General features: G+C 43.0%; 1 protein-coding gene across 15 annotated transcripts in view; it reads right to left on the bottom strand.

Moving 5' to 3' along the window:
• FNBP1 (formin binding protein 1) overlaps positions 1 to 20,843 on the bottom strand; it is a 140,482-nt gene that overhangs the window by 65,935 nt on the left and 53,704 nt on the right. For all 15 annotated transcript variants that reach the window (XM_055400963.2, XM_055400965.2, XM_055400966.2 and 12 more), the window contains exons 3-4: positions 11,376 to 11,432; positions 10,529 to 10,676 (exon numbers count right to left, since the gene is read on the bottom strand). In XM_055400963.2, the coding sequence (XP_055256938.1) occupies positions 10,529 to 10,676; positions 11,376 to 11,432 (205 nt within the window). The remainder of the gene's footprint in view (positions 1 to 10,528; positions 10,677 to 11,375; positions 11,433 to 20,843) is intronic.

Below are 20,843 nucleotides of genomic sequence, written 5' to 3'. Positions count from 1 at the left end.
ACCCCAGTAGTCTTTTTTAAAACTGTTCTTCAAAATCCATTCTTTCACATTCCTTAAGATTCTAATTCCTCTGAAATTAGGATCTTCAAAGGATTGACAGTAAGCAGCCAATGGCTCAGATTCTTCACGTGATCTCTTCCAAGGGTATCAAACTGTTCTTCCAAACCAAACCAAGGGAAATCACCCTTAATAAGGGTTTTAGATAGAGTGCTGGGTTGATAGGTGAAACTTCAGGGACAGTCCCCCTTCCCTGAGCTGAAAGGTTTAAAGTCTAACTCAAATCACTCATTCAAGTGTGTTCATTGCACACTCACACGTGCAGGATGCTACATTGCTTTTGAATAAAACAAAACTTCTTTCCTTGTGGACATGCAGACACAGCGGCAGGATAAGAGGGTAAGGAACTAGGGAGGGATGGGTGTGTGTGCAGGCAGCGTTTAAACCGGGCGGTCTGGGAGGATGTTGAAGCAGAGGCTTGAACAAAGTGCAGGAGCGAACTTGCAAAGTTCTCAGAAACACCCTTCCAAGCAAGCAGCAGGAACAGCTAAGGAGGATGCTTTGAAGTGGGAAAGGGCTTGGCCTGTCCAGGGAACAGACAGATGCCAGTGCAATTAGACTGAGAGAGAGGGTAAGGCAGGAGAAGAAGGCAAGGGCCAGACGGTGGGCGGCTTCCCAAGCCCCAAGAGCACCATGGAAAGCTACTGGAAAATTGTAAGAAGGGAAGTGACGTGGTCTGATTTGCATTATCGCAAGGTTGTGCTGCCCGCTGTGTCGAGAACGAGAACGTACTGAATGGAAGCAGGAGGGGCAGGGGGACCAGGGAGGAGGCGCCTGCCCAGCGGGGAGCTGGTGGTGGAGATGGCAATAGGGAGCTGGACCACCAACCAGCGGGCAGGCCTGGAAGCAGAGACGAGTTAAAACTAAAAGGCTTAGGACAGTCCACCAGATGAGAGATGAGAGACTGCTTGTGGAGGAAGTGGTGAGAAGTGTCTGGATTCAGAACATTTACTGAAGGTACAGCTGACAGGGCCTGACGTTAGCCAGAAGACGGGGCTAAGGGAAAAATAAGCCTTGGATGCCCCATGTTTTTGGCCAGAACAACTGGGTTAAAAAGGACTGCCATTCACAGGCGGCGGGAATTGTAGATAGGAATGCTGTGCTTAGTCACTCAGTCGTGACTCTTTGTGACCCTGCAGACTGTAGCCCGCCAGGCTCCTCTGTCCATGGGATTCTCCAGGCAAGAATCCTGGAGTGGGTTGCTATTTCCTTTCCAGGGGATCTTCCCAACACAGGGATCAAACCCAGGTCTCCTGCATTGCAGACAGATTCTTTACTGTCTGAGCCACCAGGGAAGCCCAATGGGATAGGACTGGGGCAGGATAAAGGATAAACTCTGGGGATCCACAGTTTGTTTCTGGACAGGTTGAGTGGGCCACCTCATCACAGAACTCTGGGACATCCTTTACACTCTTCCTGGGCTCCAGGGCCTCCACTGACAACGATGCTGCATCGGTGAGTCAGGGGGCAGACACACAACTTTCGTCAAGGAATTCTCAAAAATTTTAGAAGAAAAAGGTCTCATTCCTACCTACAAGGGGGAAATACAAGTCGCATTTCAAATTCAGGAAGTCAAGGACAAAACTGAAGGATCCTGATAACTAAGTATATCATCCCATAAATGAGAAAATATAATTTCTTTGCTTCACCAGACCAATGGTTTTGCAGGTGACCGAACCACAGTGGGGACAGGGTCTTAATAGAATGCTGGTATCACATGTTATTTGAAAACAAAGAGGACAGAACAAAACAAAATATATCTTCCAGACATACATTAAACCCGGGGCTATTAGTGGGTGCTGTACAAGCATGACTCACAAAAGACCAACTAGTTTTGTAGGGTTTCCTGCTTTTTGAGGGGTTTCCCAGGTGGCTCAGTGGTAAATGAGCAATGCAGGAGATGCGGGTTCCATCCTTGAGTAAGGAAGTTCCCCTGGAGGAGGAAATGGCAACCCCCTCTTGCCTAGAAATCCCACGGACAGAGGAACCTGGTGGGCTACAGTCCACGGGGTCGCAAAGAGTCGGACACGACTGAGCGACTCAGCGCAGTAACACCAGCAAGGAAGAACTAACTGCTCTTTAGACCCCCTGCTGTTTCCTGACCGTGAAATCTAATATATGCCTTGCCTCTCTGCATTTTCCTCCTACAGGTTCTGGCTTTATAACAGAGTATCCACAGCTGAATCTCAACAGGACTGAATAAATCAAAAGCAGACTTGCAATTAGCTTGAGCACACAGATAAGCTCCTTTCACTTTCTGCTTTCCTTCATGCTAAGTTTTATCTGTTCACTGTCATCTCTTATAAAAACATGTTCTAGGGAGTTCCCTGGTGGCCCAATGGTTAGAATTCGGTGCTTTCACCGCCGTGGCTGGGGTTCAGTCCCTGGTCAGGGAACTGAGATATCCCAAGCTGCACGGCAGGGTGCAGCCAAAACAAACAAAAAACATGCCCTAGACATATTAGAGTCAGTCCGGGCTGCAGAATTGCCTTACAGGCAATTAAGTTTGTTTTGTAAGTTTCATAAACAGAACCTATCCAACACCTAACTTTAAGAAGAATGCGTGACTTTTAGTTATCAATTTTTCAACATCTCTGAAACCTTGGGGAAATTTTTCTTACGGTCATTTCTCAGTAATGTGGGGTCTTGCAAGCATTATCTGAGATTTAGAAAAATTTTAGTGAGTCACTGAAGGCATTATATAATTATTTCCTCTAGAACTCTTCAGATAACCACTGCCAAAAAGTGATTCTGCTCCTGGCCAACATTTTGAAATGAAGCATTCTTTCCACCTGCTGGGAGAAATGTAGTTAGAGGTTCCAGTAAATGTTGGCTGGAACCTCCTGATTCCCCTCCTGGAGCTATAAATCTCCATAAATCCCTCATATGTGGTTAGTGGTGACCACTGCAGATAACCCTACACAGATTCAGAGGTTGGAGCTGAACTCTGTTCTCTAAAATTATTTAATAACTATAGCCACTAAAATTCTAATTATGAAAACTACATATTTTCAGGACTTCCCACGTGACATTAGTGGTAAAGAATCTGCCTGCCAATGCAGGAGATGCAAGAGATTCGGGTTCAATCCCTGGGTCGGGAAGATCCCCAGAGAAGAAAATGGCAACCCACTCTAGTATTCTTGCCTGGGAAATCCCATGGACAGAAGAGCCTGGTGGGTTACAGTCTGTGGGGTCACAAGAGTAACCCCATGGACTGAAAGAGTTGGACAAAACGGAGTGACTGAGCATATACACAGAAGGAAACTTAGGAAAATGAGGATTTTGATGGATAAGGATTTTGAGTTTTTGTTCTTTAATTCAGAGTTTTTGTAAAATTTTGGCAACTAATAAACGAATCACAGTCACTCTATCCAAAAAGAAAGAATAAATACAAGAAATCAAAGTTTTCATTGCATGTGGTCAGCTTACAGAGATAGTGAATATTGCTCTCACTGTAAATTTGTAAAAATCTAGAAAAACCAGCCCAAGCTTCCTGTTAGCCCAGAGATAAAGAATCTGCCTGCAATGCAGGAGATACAGGCTTGATCCCTGGGTCAGGAAGATCCCCTGGAGGGGGAAATGGCAACTTACTCCACTATTCTTGCCTGGAAAATCTCATGGACAGAGGAGCCCGGTGGGCTACAGTCTGTGCAAAGAGTCGGACATGACTGAGCACTCACGCACTCACTCAGGAAAAGCAAGACGGTATAAAATTTCCAGACTTTATACATTAAAATTCATCATGCTGCCTTAGAAAGAGCTATTGATTTCCCCAGTTATTTCTACCCATGATCACTGAACACCAGACACTGTACATCCAGATGCTGGCACAAAATCAGATATGCTAATTTATCTTTGAGGATAAAAGACTGAATGAGAAGCAAAGGAAACTTAGTCCCTATGCGTTCTGACTTCCACTCACCCCAAGGGCAGGCTGCTGACGCTGTTCCTGCCAAGGAGAAGGCGAGCATCTTGCCCAAACTACAGCTGCCTTACGTGGAGCCCATTAGGTGAAGACATTAAGGGCTCCTGCTCCTCTCAGGCTTCCAGAAGTGTTGGTGGTCCCTAATGAGGACTGCTGCTGCCCCAAACACCAGGCAGGAAAGAACCTGTGCTCTTGCAAATGGCAAGCCAAAGCTCTCTTTTAAAGAATTTTCTTTCACAAAATCAACACACTCTCGTCAAAACAAGCAAACACACTTTTGTGTGTCAGGACAGACACTGGTTATTCATAATGCTAGGTGAGTGAGCTCCCTACAGAACACAGCATGTGTGGAAACTGCTGCACAAAAATCATCTTTCCTCAAGTCTACAAATAGCGAATGGAAGAGAGAGCAGGGAGAAAAGGGAACCCTCCTACACTGCTGATGGGAAAGTAAGTTGGTGCAGCCATCATGGAGAACAGTATGGAGGTTCTTCAAAAATCTAAAAATAGAGTTGCCATATGATCCCGGGGCTTCCCTGTAGCTCAAATGGTAAAGAATCTGTCTGCAACGTGGGAGACCTCTGGGTTCAATCCCCTGGAAGAGGGCATGGCAACCCACTCCAGAATTCTAGCCTGGAGAATAGTCCATGGGGTCCCAAAGAGTTGGACATGACTGAACGGCTAAGCACAGCACAGTACATAAGATCCTGCAATTTCACTTCTGGGCATATATCCAGACAAAACTAGAATTTGAAAAGATACCCATACCCCAGTGTGAATAGCAGCACTATTCACAAGAGCCAAGACATGGAAACTTAAATGTCCATCAACAGAACAACAGATAAAGAAGATATGGTACATATATACAATGGAATACTACTCAGCCATAAAAAGGAACAAAATAATGCCATTTGCAGCAATACGGACAGACCCAGAGATACCATATGGTATGATTTCTATGTTGAATGTAAAATATGGCACAAATGAACTTATCCTCAAAACAGAAACAGACTCATAGACATGGAAATAAGACTTGTGGTTGCCAACAAGGAGCAGGGGAGGGAGAGGGATGGACTGGGATTTGGGGGTTGGCAGATGCAAACTGTTACATTTAGAATGGATAAACAACAAGGTCCTACTGTACAGCACAGGGAACTGCATCCAGTCTCCAGGGATAAACTATAATGGAAAAGAAAATTTAAAAGAATGTCTATATGTGCGTAACTGAGTCACTTTGTTGTGCAACAGAGATTGGAGCAAGATTGTAAATCAACCATGCTTCGATTAAAAAATGAAATAAATTTTAAAAAATCATCTTTTCCCCTAAAAACATGAACAGTGAGCATCATTCTATCTTACAGTTGGAGATTTTTTTAAATTAATTTTTTGAAACTTTCAAGTGGTACACTTTTTTAATTAAAAAAAATTTTTTTTTGGCCACGCAGCATGTGGGATCCTAGTTTCTGCTCTACAGCACGTGAATCAGTTATACCTTTAAGACTTCAAGATCTTGCTTAAGATCAGACAACTCACTGTGAGCACAATATGGCCCCAGAGGCAAGGAGAATGTCCACATCTCCCTCTCCTCTCATCTCTCACACTGCCAACGTGCGTGCTGTTGCCTCAGCCGTGGCCAGCTCTGTGCGATGCTATGGATTGCCACCTGCCAGGCTTCTCTGTCCATGGGATTCTCCAGGCAAGAATACTGGAGTGGGTTGCTGTGCCATCCTCCAGGGGATCTTCCCAACTCAGGGAGTGAACCCGTGTCTCTTACATCTCACCTGCATTGGTAGGCGGGTTCTTCACTTCTTTTCAAATCCATCCAAGGAAGGAAGGAAACCTCGTCTTTTGCACAGTGAGCCATTTCTCACCTTGTTAGAGATTAATGTGCTCAAACGTAGAAAAATCTAGATGAAAAATGATTTTCTACTGCTATTGGAAACACTATCGGTAGTAACGAGATTCAGCAGTAATCCTGTAAATTCTAAACTGTCCCTTTGGGCAGGGAGGAACTTGCCACTATATTAATTGGCTCAGAAGGTATTAGGCTGACAGTTAAGAATGGTATTTCTAGTCAGCCACAAGAAACAATAGCTTGACCTAAAATTTTAAAAGCAGCTTGTTTTCAATGCCATCCACCAAGTCAACATTTTCAGAAAGGTCCTTTTAAATGCACCAGACAATACTGTTATGACACATGGTCACAAGGAGACCTGTAGATGCTACTGCTTTCTGTAATAAACCCTGATCAAACCCTTTCTCTGGAGTAGGAAGGAGATTGTGTATTGAGAAGCAGACGGACCTGATGGGCGGTTCCGGATGTGCAGTGCCTACGCATCAATACCAGTGAGGTGCTAGGCGGTTGGCACCTGTCCTGTTGTGACCCTCCCTGCTATTCTGGAAGGAGGTTTATTACAATCAGCCTCAGTTATAGATTTAGAACTAGGCTGCTCAGAGAGTTTTAGATCCTGACTAAGGTTTCCTAGCTAGTGGGCCTGTCGGGAGTCCCAAGCGGGTTTGTTGACTGCAGACCCTGGGTCCCTTCCTCGCCTCCCTGACCACCGGGAGCGGAGGCTGTCCGGACATACTTCTGATTCAGGCTCTCCTCTCCTCTCCTCCCAGGAAGATCTGAAGTTCACTGTTAGCCCTTCACGGTCCCGCAGAGAAGCGGCAACTGGATTTGACCCCAGAAGAGCTGGATCTGGTCTCTAGCTCTCTTGGGGTCCTTCTGCTGATAATCACCCTCACCAGAAAGTGGAAGCGAGAGGAGTCCACTGTGGTTTTGAGAATCATCCTTAAGAAAATTAGATCACTTACTAAGAAATGTCAGGGTAACCAGAAGTGAAAGGTCACAAGGAGAAAGGCTGCTGAGTACGAGAGGATCCCGAGGAGCCCTTCCTATGCCGCGGAGACCTTCACACCCGTCAGTCTGGCATCCTTGGATGTTAAGTTCAAGAAAATAAACTCAGTGGGAACAAGAGCATGCATGTGATGACCGCTGCCCAGAGGTGCGGGCTGGCTGGGGGCCAAATGTCAGTGAGACAATGAGCAAAACGTGTAACAGCCTGGCCTCCCCCTCCTCAGCCACTATCGCCCATAAAAACAAACACCGAGGCCAAACGGTTAGATATCCAAAACTATCAAAACAATGTTTGCTATTAGAGCATCAATATCCTGCCATATCATGCATTCAAAATAATGGTAACTATTACCATGTAATAAAGCAACAAATAAGTTCATATATCATTATATTAAAATACCGGGAATGTACATGTATTTATTGATATTCTTTCTACAACTTTAAAGAGTTTCACAGTTTCCTAAATTTTCATCTGAATAGAATTACAAAAGGCTTTAAGAGAGTACGTTGTTTACATCTCCTCCCAACATAACATCTGACTCAGAGAGATGTAATTCTCCCTGAAATAAAAGGAATGCTACGTATTGCAAGATATCATTTAATGTGTGTCTGTACTACCTATCATTTACTCATCAAATTACTATAATTTTTGATTAAAGAAGGAAAAGAATTCAAAGCACAGATATGACACACTGTAGAAAAGACATATGGTTAACAGTGAGTAAATTAAACAAAAGGATGCAGTCATAACACAACACAGAGATACAGGATCCCCAACTAGTAAAGCCTCACTGAGAACTAGGCTAAGTCGAAGATGGCTGCTTCTACTTCTCAATTCTTTCTTTCACTCCAAGAGTATTGATCGAGAGCCCGACACTCCTCACTCTTTCAGGGGCTGAGACAAGAAATTTCTTGTCCTTGTGGAGCTTCCAGTGTGGGGTGAAAGAGAAACAAACAAGTAAACACTTAAAATATTAGACGCTGTTACGTACTAAAGAAGGCAAGAGGAGAAGGGGGTGGCAGAGGATGAGATGGTTGGATGGCATCACCAACTCAATGGACATGAGTTTGAGCAAACTCTGGGAGATAGAGAAAGACAGGGAAACCTGGTGTGCTACAGTCCATGGGGTCGCAAAGAGCTGGACACAACTTAGTGACTGGACAACAACAACATGATGTTATTTACATGAAAATGCAAACATGAGAATCTATCTTAGCTTTGCTTTAGTACAACAAGTTAAGTGACTGAACAACAACAGCTAAAGAAAAATAAATAAATAAAGCGGGGGGAAGTCACATAAACGAGGTGGAGAAGGTGGGAGGACCCTGTAATTTTTAAAAAATATTTATTTATTTGGCGGTGCTGGGTCTTAGTCGTGGCATGTGGGGATCTTTACTCGAAGCACAACAGCTTAGCTGCGGCACATGAGGTCTAGTGCCTGACTCGGATGGAACCTGGGCCCCTGCACTGGGAGTGCAGAGTCTCAGCCATTGGACCACCAGGACAGTCCCTATAGTCTGACATAAGATAAACGAGACAGACCAAGGCAAGAAAATGCAGTGCAGAGGCCCTGGGTCAGCATGGCAGAGGGCACGGACGAGGAGCAGCGAGGAGGCCATGTGGTTGGAGGGGAGGCATTTAAAAAAGCAACAGGAGGCCAAGTCACATGGACTTCACTTCACATTTCACGATTCACTCCAGAAAAGAGAATGAATACGTCCCTCTAAGGTAGATGCACGGAGTTTTTAACTTAGAGTGTGGGCTGAAATGCTAAACTGTATGCTAAGTGAAGAAAGGTCAGTGAGACACACGAAGCACTGACCAAAGGAACAAATAAGAAGGTAATTAACACAAGCTTTGCAGGGTCGAGGGAAATTCTGGACCCACGGAAGCAGTCCAGCATCATATCCAGGTTTACTGTGTTCATTTTATGACTGTATGAGGGATTTTGCTTCATTCCAAACCTTGGTATTCTGTTTCGCTGCTTTCTTGCTGTCGGTCATATAAAAGTTCCCTTTTCGTGAACAGTCTATGGAGGCTGTCACCCTACTGGAGCTCTGGCGCAAGGCTTCTCAGTCAAGATGGACATTTTGGGTCGGGTAATTCTTTGTCGTGGAGGCTTGTCCTGTGCGTTATGGGATGTTAACAGCACTTCTGGGTTCTACCCACTAGATGCCAGCAGCAACCCCCACCCCCAGTTATAATAGCCCAAACAACCAAACACATCCCCAGACACTGACAAATATTTGCTGGGGGGGGTATAAAAAGCTGTGCCCTCTAATGTGAACAGACAAAACCTCATCTCAATTTATTCACTTTGTTCCAAACGCCTTCCTGCCTCAGGGCCTTTGCATGGCTGTTCTCTCTACTGAATCTTTGTCCCAGGTGACTCCGACTCGTCCCTCAAGCCCTCTGGGGAACTTTCCCTGATATGGAACATGAGCATGTCAGGTGTTCCCATTATATGTTCATTTGTATATCTGTACTTTGTTGAGACTATCACAATTGCAATTAAATAATTATTTTGGTCATTATTATTTCATGTCTCCTCCATTTCAGCAAAAACTCTATCAGTCTTACTGGTTCATATATCTCCAGAGCACTCAAAGAAGGACTCAAATGCATACAGAAAAGCATTTTGCTGTTGTTGTTCAGTTTCTCATTTGTGTCTGACTGTGACCCTACAGACTGCAGCATGCCAGGCTCCTCTGTCCTTCACAAACTCCCAGAGTTTGCTCAAATTAATGTCCACTGAGTCAGTGATGCTATCCAACCATCTCATCCTCTGCCACTCCCTTCTCCTGTGGCCTTCAATCTTTCCCAGCATCAGGGTCTTTTCCAATGACTCAACTCTTTGCATCAGAAAAGCATGTCACTGGCCAACTTTGGTATTTTATTACAGCAAATTATTACGTGCCTCATAGGCAATCAAAGTACAGTGATATAGACCATGTAATGATAAATCTCTTTGGTCAAAATCCTGACTATGAATATACTTTACTTGAGGGTATATTTTCCCCTTTTGTTAACAATAAAAGTTATGAAAAGACTGCAGTGGTAATGAGAGGAACAAAAGGGCCCTTTATTAGATGACAATGAATGAGCCAGGGAACAGAGTGGCTGTAACTGAGGCCATCTTTCTGGCTCTTCTGAACTCCTTATAAGGATTTATTTTAATACAATTTATTCCACACAGCAGACACCATATTACATTGCTTACTCTTGTATGTCCCAGAGCCTCAAATATATTTAAATTTATCATAAGAGGTTAGTATTCTGGGGCCCACAAATGAGTTGCAGAGTATATAATGGACCCTTGAAATCGTACATAAAGGCCTGGAAACACTTTTGAGGAATAGGGTCCAAAATTTTTATATGCTTCTCAAAGGTGACAATTTAAGACCCACTGTCTCATATGATTTCATTTAACTTTAAAACTTATCAGGAGGGACTTGCCTGGAGGCCCAGGCACTCTGCACTTCCAATGCAGGAGACACAGGTTTGATTCCTGATTGGGGAACTAAGATCCCACATGCCTAGCGGCATGGTCAAAAAATAGATAAAATAGATAAGCAACAAGGATTTACTGTATAGTACAGAAAACCATAAAAACAAACAAAAACTTTGAGAGATAGTTCCATCATCTTTGTTCTACCTTTTATGAAGAAAAACAAATTTTAGTTACCGATTTCCTCTCCTGCTTCAGTTCCTGGACGTAACGCGCTAACTCCACAATGATCTGAGAGGTCATATTCTCGGAGATGACTTCATGCTGCCCAGCATAATCGTTCATTTCATTCAGGGTGGAAAGGAAGGCTTTGCAAGCCGTATACCTACAGAACAGAACACACATCACTCCTTTTCAAACAGGGCACATCCTCTCTCATGTGGCTTCCCGCCAGAGAAAGAGTAATTAACATTACTATCAGGGCAATGTGTCCCCAGCTCCCATAGGGTCTTGACAAATTCATTACACATCAGGGTGTTCTCATCAAAATGGCGCATAATTAATTACAACTGAAACAGTTTTCATTTTGCAAAGCCAAACTGCTCTATATCAGGCAACATTTGGCTTTGTTACTAGCCCAGGTAAAACCCAAATACATATACCTACTATATGTACTAATGTCATGGATATTTAGATATAAATTAGAGATGATACTTTTGGGCTATTCACGTTAAGATGTCTTAACTGCTGTCTGAGATGCATGTATTTCCTGGATGAATGAGACACCCGTTGTTATCAAGACGTACAGTACACAGTCCATCCACACTTCCTATATTTGCTTACAGGCTAAGCTTTTCCTAATTACCTTAACTGAAACAATCTGGACGAGGCCTAGTGCCTCTATGAGTTATTTGAGTAAGCTTTTATTGTCTTTCCCCCAATTTAAAAATTGACACAAATATGCATGAGGAATGCAATTTGTTTTCGTAGATACACTACATCTACAGAATATATGTAGATTTCCTTTATAATCATCACCAAGGACAGATACATACTGCCACATAACAATCAATGATAAACACACCTGTATTCTTCTTCTTCCTTCGAGTTCTTTTTAGGTTGGTATTTCTTTGAAAGATTCCTAAAACAAAAAGGCAGACATATCACCTTATACAGAAAGATAACTGAGAAATCAGGGATAAAAGATGAAGTTAGTGTCTTTGTTTACAAGTTAAAAAGTCACAAAATGTTCACAGCTGAACCATTTGCTTCCTTCCATCTTTCAATGTGAAAGACTTGCATAGGTTTGAATCTTTTAGCTAAAGAAAGAGCAAATAGGAATAGACATGGTCACCAGTTGGTCACTTACCTGGATGTTAAGACCTGACATTATTTAACTAGAGAGGGCAGACCATGGGTTTCTATGCAGTGGCTTTTATTTTCAGCACTGAGCTGGGGTAGTTTTTCTTACCAGGTCACCATCCCGTATACTCATCCTCAGTCAAGCATTATTGCTCTAAATCCAAGGCAAACATACGGACTAGGTCCGAATGTTTAAAATTAACATTCAAAGGGCATGTTTTCAAGGCTCTGTGGCTTCTCTTTCAAAGAGCTAATGAAAACCACTTGTGTGAATAAGTCTCCATGAAAGAAGTAGAAACAATATTTGGAGGGATGTTTATACTAAAACATTTAACTAGGAGAAATTTTAACTTGTGTAGCAGGCTCACACTGAACACACTCAGATTAGCCAAAATTGCTCTAATCTCTCTTCCTAATTCCACCTCCAGGTCAAGAATCCAAATACTTCCCTCTACATTCTGCATGCCTAAATTTACATAAAAACTAAGAGTGATCTTGAAAAAAGAAAATTCACTACTGGCTCCACTGATTGATTTCTCATGAGTCCTATTTTGGCTTCTGTAGTTAGAAGAACAGCCATAGATAAAGAAGGTGCGGTACCTATGTACAATGGAATACTATGCAGTCATAAAAAAGCATGAACCAATGCGATTTGCAGCAACATGGATGGACCTAGAGACTATCATACTAAGTGAAGTAAGTCAGAAAGAGAAAAACAAATACCAAAATATGGCACAGAGGAACCTGTCTATGAACAGAAACAGACTCACAGATACAGAGAACTGACTTGTGGTTGCCAAGGGGGAGGGGGTGCGGGAGGGAAGGGCTGAGAGTTTGGGATTAGTGGATGCAAACTGTTACCTGTAGAATGCATGGACCATAAGGTCCTACTGAATAGCACAGGGAACTATATTCAACGTGCTGGGATAAACCATAGCGGAAAAAAATATGAAAAAGAAGTGGCTCAGTAAGTATATGTATAAATGAGTCACTTTGCTGTACGGCAGAAATGAATACGACATTGTAAACCAACTACACTTCAATTTTTACAAAAAGAAGAAGGGGAGGAGAAAGAACAGTCCTAGGAGGTGACTAGTGGTCCAGTGAGACTCTCCATATGATATCATTTCACTATTGACTTCTCTTTTTATTCCCTATTGCTATTCCTCTTTCATAGTAGCTACTTTCATTATTTCACACTTAATTTCTTTCATTTCCCCTGAATCTACAGATGTGCCCAGAGAAGTGTACAGTAATAAATTTGCAATTTTGATCACGGTACATTTTTATAGACAGAGTGAAACGTGAGCTGATCTCCAACAGGTGTTACTAGATGACACGAGAGGCAGAGAACTTCAGTAACAAGGACGTTGCTCTGGGAATCCAGAGACCATGTGTCTGGATGGTGTGACCTCGAACAAATCAGCGGGCAAGTCTGTGCTTCCAGTTCCTCATCTCTAACCCCGAGGCAGGGGCGTGAAATGACCTCTCTTGTCCCTTAAAGTTTCGAAATTCCAAGGGAATACATATCACCCAATAGAATAGTGATTGCTGCAATTACTTTAAAAAGGAAGGGGTACATAACAATTTAAAATTTTTAAGTAGACAAACTGATAAAAGAAAAATGTACTGACTTGGAGGTTGCTATCACATGAGCTGTGCTTCAACTACATCGTGTTTTCTCTACTGATACTCTCACAGCAAAGATTATCTGGTAGATTTAGATTCAAAAGCCTGTGAAGAAGCAATATTTCCTAAACAGGAAATATCTAAAGCAAGTGCTTTAGAGAAAAACAATAATGCAGAAAAGAGAAATCTTGCATATCAAAAACACAGTGGAATTCTTTGAGTTGGTCTACCACATTTCATCTTTAAAGATCTGGGGACTTCCCTGGTGGTCCCGTGATTAAGAATCTGCCTTCCAATACAGGAGACGTGGGTTCGATCCCTGGTTGGGGAACTAATATCCCACGTGCCTTGTAGCAACTAAGCCCCTACACCACAATGAAGACCCAGTGCAGCCAAAAAAAGATAGATTTAACAAAAACAGTAGCTCCAATTTACATGTACAGGAATATTAAAAAGGGAGCCATGGAAAGCAGATGACTAGATAATCAATAGATTCTTTTGCACATATATTTAAAGCAGCATATATGTGATCTACAGTGTTGAAAAGCCTAGAAGTTTCATGAGACATTTTTAGTGCATGGTTTTAAATATTGACCATCTCTTCTGCTAACCATAAACTACAAATGGAAAAATGCCACTTCTAAATTCACACCTGATATAAAAACCCATTCAAAATGGTCATTTTAGAGGTCTATTTAAGCCCACACTTTCTTTTTAGCTTCCAGTCCTTAGCAGCCATAAAAATAGTTCAAATTTTATGCTTAAATGAAGGAAGCAGAGCTCGAAGAGATCCAGGAGAAACCAGCACTTTTTATAGTTCCGTTTTCCCAGTCAAACCCCAAACAGGATTAAAGACCTGTTGTGGGTGATCTTCAGTAAAGATGGTCCACTTCTGTGCATGAGTATCACTTTGACAGTGTTAAACATATATAGCATTCAAATGCTTCTTAAAAGCATCAATGAATAATTCACTCTATAAATGCTAACAGAAAACCAAAACCTTAAGAGGTCTAGAAGAGAACTTCAGATCCAAAGATACTTCTGTCAGGGACCACTACAAAAAAAAAAAAAAGAGCAATTGCCTTTCCATTCTCTCAAGATGGGCTTTCTTGCCCTGTGTGTATGAAGCTATTTTAAAAATAAGCAAGCAAATAAACCACCAAAAGCAACTTTAAATTTATGAGATCTTTCTGAGAAACAAGTGTTTTATATATTTGCTCTTCAGATAGGCTAATTAAAAGGTAGGAGGAAAATACACATCTTCTAATAAAAATACTAGACTTAAATTTGGTTGTTCCTAACGGAGAAGGCAATGGCAAGCCACTCCAGTACTCTTGCCTAGAAAATCCCATGGATGGAGCAGCCTGGTAGGCTGCAGTCCATGGGGTCGCTAAGGGTTGGACACGACTGAGCGACTTCACTTTCACTTTTCACTTTCACACATTGGAGAAGGAAATGGCAACCCACTCCAGTGTTCTTGCCTGGAGAATCCCAGGGACGGGGGAGCCTGGTGGGCTTCCATCTATGGGGTCACACAGAGTCGGACACGACTGAAGTGACTTAGCAGCAGCAGCAGCAGCAACGACTGAAGTGACTTAGCAGCAGCAGCAGCAAGCACTGACAGGAGGCTTTTAAAAAGGAGATACTTAGGCTCCATTTCAGAGGATCTAGGATTGGACTCAAGAAATTTTTTTTTTCTATCTTTCTTTTATACTTTTAAAAGCTCACTGCAGATTTCCAGATAAAGATGGCAAAATAAAATCTCAACAGAGAATTGCGCTTTTTTTCCAACAAGAGGTGAAATAAAAGCCAGGAAATTTTCCAGAGCAGAAAATAAACCAATGAAGAAAGGCACATAACCTCAGTCTACACACTTTGAGAAGTGGTGACCCATGTGAGGGATGGAAGGTTCTAGAACAGTGTACAACAGATGCTTTTTCTATGATCCAGCGGATGTTGGCAATTTGATCTCTGGTTCCTCTGCCTTTTCTAAAACCAGCTTGAACATCTGGAAGTTCATGGTTCACGTATTGCTGAAGCCTGGCTTGGAGAATTTTGAGCATGACTTTACTAGCGTGTGAGATGAGTACAACTGTTCGGTAGTTTGACCATTCTTTGGCTTTATTGACTATGCCAAAGCCTTTGACTGTATGGATCACAATAAACTGTGGAAAATTCTGAAAGAGATGGGAATACCAGACCACTTGACCTGCCTCTTGAGAAACCTGTATGCAGGTCAGGAAGCAACAGTTAGAACTGGACATGGAACAACAGACTGGTTCCAAATAGGAAAAGGAATATGTCAAGGCTGTATATTGTCACCCTGCTTGTTTAACTTATATGCAGAGTACATCATGAGAAACGCTGGGCTGGAAGAAGCACAAGCTGGAATCAAGATTGCCAGGAGAAATATCAATAACCTCAGATATGCAGATGACACCACTCTTATGGCAGAAAGTGAAGAGGAACTCAAAAGCCTCTTGATGAAAGTGAAAGAGGAGAGTGCAAAAGTTGGCTTGAAGCTCAACATTCAGAAAACTAAGATCATGGCATTTGGTCCCATCACTTCATGGGAAATAGATGGAGAAACAGTGGAAACAGTGTCAGACTTTATTTTTTGGGCTCCAAAATCACTGCGGATGCTGATTGCAGCCATGAAATTAAAAGATGCTTACTCCTTGGAAGGAAAGTTATGACCAACTTAGATAGCATATTAAAAAGCAGAGACATTTGCCAACAAAGGTCTGTCTAGTCAAAGCTATGGTTTTTCCAGTGGTCATGTATGGATGTAAGAGTTGGACTGTGAAGAAAACTAATCACCAAAGAATTGATGCTTTTGAACTGTGGTGCTGGAGAAGACTCTTGAGAGTCCCTTGAACTGCCAGGAGATCCAACCAGTCCATCCTAAAGGAGATCAATCCTGGGTGTTCATTGGAAGGACTGATGCTAAAGCTGAAACTGCAATACTTTGGCCACCTCATGCGAAGAGTTGACCCACTGGAAAAGACTCTGATGCTGGGAGGGATTGGGGGCAGGAGGAGAAGGGGATGACAGAGAATGAGATGGCTGGATGGCATCACCAACTTGATGGACATGAGTTTGAGTGAACTCTGGGAGTTGGTGATGGACAGGGAGGCCTGGCGTGCTGTGATTCATGGGGTCGCAAAGAGTCTGACACGACTGAGTGACTGAACTGACTGACTCACAACAGATGCTTGACCCCTCCCTTACAGTCATTGGGAGGGAAATAAGTCCACGGAACATGGACTGACTGAAAATCAAGTCAGACAGAAGTAAAAGAGGGGTGAGCCAGCCCTCAGGGAACAGAGAAAGAAAAGCTCTGAGAGGGAGATGGGCAGACTGAGAACCCAGATTCCAGGACTTGGCAGGGGCCAGGGCCGGCCACTTGGATTTCTACCTCCCAGGGCTGCAAGCTGAATGCCTGGGGGAGATCACCCTAAACCTAAGGATTCCCAAGGAAAAGGAGTGAATGCTTGTGACCTAATGGAGTGAATGTCAAAACAGAAACTCAAAAGTTTCAGAAGAGACAATGAAACTCAGAGTCTCAAAGACAAGAGGTACAAAATCAGGCGCCCCATGGGGTTAACCAAAACTGGTGACTAACACAAATTCTTGAGCTTGCCTTCCAGTCTGTTAAAAACCCCTCTGCTTGTAACCTGCCTTCCCCATTCAAGCTTGCCTTCTTGCTACAAAAGCCTTGCTTGTCTTCCAAGCATCAGGCAGCCGAAACAGTAAGATGCTTGCCTGGGTTGTTTTCCAGGAACCTGGAGTCAGCTGTGTTGCGCTCAAGTTTAAGCCAACTAACACTGGTTTTGTGTCTTAGTTGCTCAGTCTTTGAGACCCTATGGACTGTAGTCTGCCAAGCTCCTCTGACCATGGAATGCTCCAGGCAAGAATGCTGGAGTAGGTAGCCATACTCTTCTCCAGGGGATCTTCCCGACCCAGAGATAGAACCCAGGTCTCCTGCACTGAAGGTAGATTCTTTACCATCTGAGCCATCAGGGAAGCCCCACCTAAAACTGGAGCTGCACAGGTGTCCAGTGAATGGCCTTTTGATGGCAGAGGGTCAGAAACTCCACCCTCAGATCATGCTAAGCACCTCCATTTTAGAACATGCATCCCACAAAGAAGCAAGTAACTCAGGTACACCTGCACAAAACATGAGTGACCTCATCCTACCTGCAGTCATCTTTCTCCACACCTAAGCCCAACCACCACCCTGCTTCTTTAATAAATATCCCAAGCCCCTCGCCTTCCAGGAGGTTGATCTGGGACTTGTTCTCCTGCCTCCTCCCTTGGCAGCCTTGTGAATGAACCCTTTCTCTCCTGCAGACCTCAGTGTCTCCGTGTTTGGCTTACTGCGTGTTGGCCAATGAACCTGGTTTGGCGACGCTTTCCCCTACCCTCACCCTGTAATGGAGACAAGGCAAGACCAATGGCGCCAGAAGCACAGCAATGATCGTTCACTCTCTGTCAGATCAAACAGGAGCACTGGTGACGCTTGCTAATACCAAAATCATGCTTAGACATCAACCTAAGACACTTACATGCTTTATCTCATTAAGACCCCTCAACAACCTTGTAAGGTAGGAAAGATCATCACCCTTATTACTCACATATTACAGATGAAACAGACAAAGCACATAGAGTAATTTGCCCCAAATCATTATTACTGTTAAGTGGAAGAACATTCCAGACACTAAGACTCTAGAGCGGGGTCCCCCACCTCTGGAATCTGATGCCTGATGATCCAAGGTGAAGCTGATGTAATGATAGTAGAAACAAACTGCACAATAAATGTAACGCACCTGAACACCCGAAGCCATCCCTCCCCCACCCCAGTCTGAGGAAAAGCTGTCTTCCATGAAACCGGTGTGCCAGAAAGGCTGGGGGCCACTGCTCTAGAATCTGTTACTTTTAAGCACTTCACTAAACTGCCTGCATCAAATATAGGCAAGGTGAAAAGATGCAGTGTAACACAGAAGACAAGCAAGGGAGACAGTGACAGAGAAAAACCCAATCTGGAAGGAAATATATAGGGACATGAAACGGACAGCTGACTTTGCAAGTGAAAATGCTGTAAAGAAAACTGATAAAGAGGGGTAAGTCACAAAGCGCTGCTTAGAAAAGCTACCAAACTGCTGCTGCTGCTGCTGCTAAGTCACTTCAGTCGTGTCCAACTCTGTGTGACCCCATAGATGGAAGCCCACCAGGCTCCCCTGTCCCTGGGATTCTCCAGGCAAGAACACTGGAGTGGGTTGCTAAGCAACACAAAAAAGTTATCACAGAGTCAAAAAAGGGAGCCACCTGCAAAGGATAAATATTTGGCTTTTCACCAGAAGACAATGTAGCAGCGAAGTTTGGAGAGAAAGAATGACCAGAGAATAATTTAAGTCAAAGTGTTGTTAGGTGCAGTCTATCCTCCCTATCTGTGGGATCCACATCCATGGAGTCAATGAACTGCAGACGAAAAATATTGGGGGGGAGGGGGGAATTCCAGAAAGTTCCCCAAAGCAAAACTGGAATTTGCTTCATGCTGGCAACAGTTGACACAGTGTTTACATTGTATGAGGTATTATAAGTAATCTAGAGATGATTTAAATATTTGGAAGGGTGTGTGTAGGTTATACACAAATACTACTCCTTGCTATATAAAGCAACTTGAGCATCTTCAAATCTCTGTATCTGAGGAGGTGGTTCCTGGAGCCGATGTTCGCAGACACTGAGGGATGACTGTAGAGTGGTATTCTCAAACAAGAAAGAACCCGAGGAGCGTGCCAAAAGTTCCCCTCAGGGGGAAAATATCCCTATTTTCCTTGATGCCAACAAACAAGTGGAGAGGCTGTGGCAGAAGGAAAGGTGAGGAACATATATCTATAATTAAGACGAACTAACTGTGAGACTCGTTTTCTAAACCAAATGATGTAGTTACATAACTCAGTTAGGAGAGGAAGTAAAAGAGGTAAATACTCTTTTCTTTATCTTTCCTAGCAGAGAGTCAATTGAGCCTGTTTAAAATTACAACATGAGTTAAAAACAAAACAAACAACAACAAAAACACACAAAAACCCCCACCAAACAGTAATGACAACCTGCTTTTTTTTTTTTTTGCTAAGTCTTATAAGAATTTAGTATTTCAAGCTCACTAAATCCTTCAAGTTTCACTTTAATATCTTGCTAACTTTTCAAGTAAATCTAAATTCAATACCTTGGATATACAATATGCAGTATATTTTATAAAATGACCTTGACACAGTTTCCTTTGATTTACAATGGGCTCCAACTAAAAAAAAAAAAAAAAAGAAAAAAACATTGACCGGGATAAGAATGGCTCAAGAAGAAAGTACAAATGACTCCAATGCATAAAAACATATTCAACCTCATTCTTACTAAGAAAAACATAAATTACTGGTCAGATCTAGCAATTTTTACTTATCAAATCAGCAAAGATTAAGACGGGTAATAAGAAGTACTGAGGGTCAAGGCGAGTAGCAGCGCCATGCACTTTTGGATGGTGATAATGTTACAGCTTCAGAGAAGGGCCACTTGGCAAATTTTACCAGAACCAAAGTGCTACTTTTAGGAACTTATTCTCTAGATATGTTTGCCCAAGTGTTTCATTCAAAGTTATCCATTGCAACTTTGTTCAGAGTTGCAAACAGCTGTAAACAATCAACGTATCCACCAATCCAGTACAACACTGTATAGCTGTAAAAGATAAACATGAACTCCTAGAATAATTTGCAGGATGCAGAAAGGCAAGGCCACCCTGAACTTCAGGGAAGCAAGGATTAGAAGTGAGTTCATTACCTGGTCATAACAAATAAGTCAGTGTTTTTTTTGTTTTTTTTTTAAGAAACAGTTGCATCAATAGTTGGTTCTCTTATATAGGTCATATAACGTATTTTAAGATTATATTAAGAATTTAACCCTGCCTTGAAACTGCAATACTTTGGCCACCTCATGCGACGAGTTGACTCACTTGAAAAGACTCTGATGCTGGGAAAGGTTGGGGGCGGGAGGAGAAGGGGACGACGGAGAATGAGATGGCTGGATGCCATCACCGACTCTGTGGACATGAGTTTGAGTGTACTCCGGGAGTTGGTGATGGACAGGGAGGCCTGGCGTGCTGTGATTCATGGGGTCGCGGAGAGTCGGACACGACTGAGCGACTGAACTGAACTGAACTGAACTGAATGGAGGGGCTTCCCTGGTGGCTCAGCAGTGAAGAATCTGCTTACAATACAGGAGACATGGGTTCGATCCCTGGGTCGGGAAGATCCCCTGGAGGAGGGCATGGCAACTCACTCCAGTATTCTTGCCTGGAGAATTCCATGGACAAAGGAGCCTGGTGGGCTATAGGGTACATAGGGGTGTACATAGGGTTGAAAAGAGTCAGGCATGTCTGAAGTGACTGAGCACTCATGCTCACATGCCTTGAATGGAGTGTAACTATAGCAGGGGTCAGCAAACTTATATAAGCACACACACACACACACACACATAAGCAAGCTTAGAAAGGACCAGACACTAAATATTT

This window comes from Moschus berezovskii, chromosome 11, assembly GCF_049115385.1.
Source record: "Moschus berezovskii isolate FMDL1 chromosome 11, NW_MosBer_1.0, whole genome shotgun sequence".
NCBI lineage: Eukaryota > Metazoa > Chordata > Mammalia > Artiodactyla > Moschidae > Moschus > Moschus berezovskii.
This window is presented reverse-complemented; position numbering and strand designations above follow the sequence as displayed.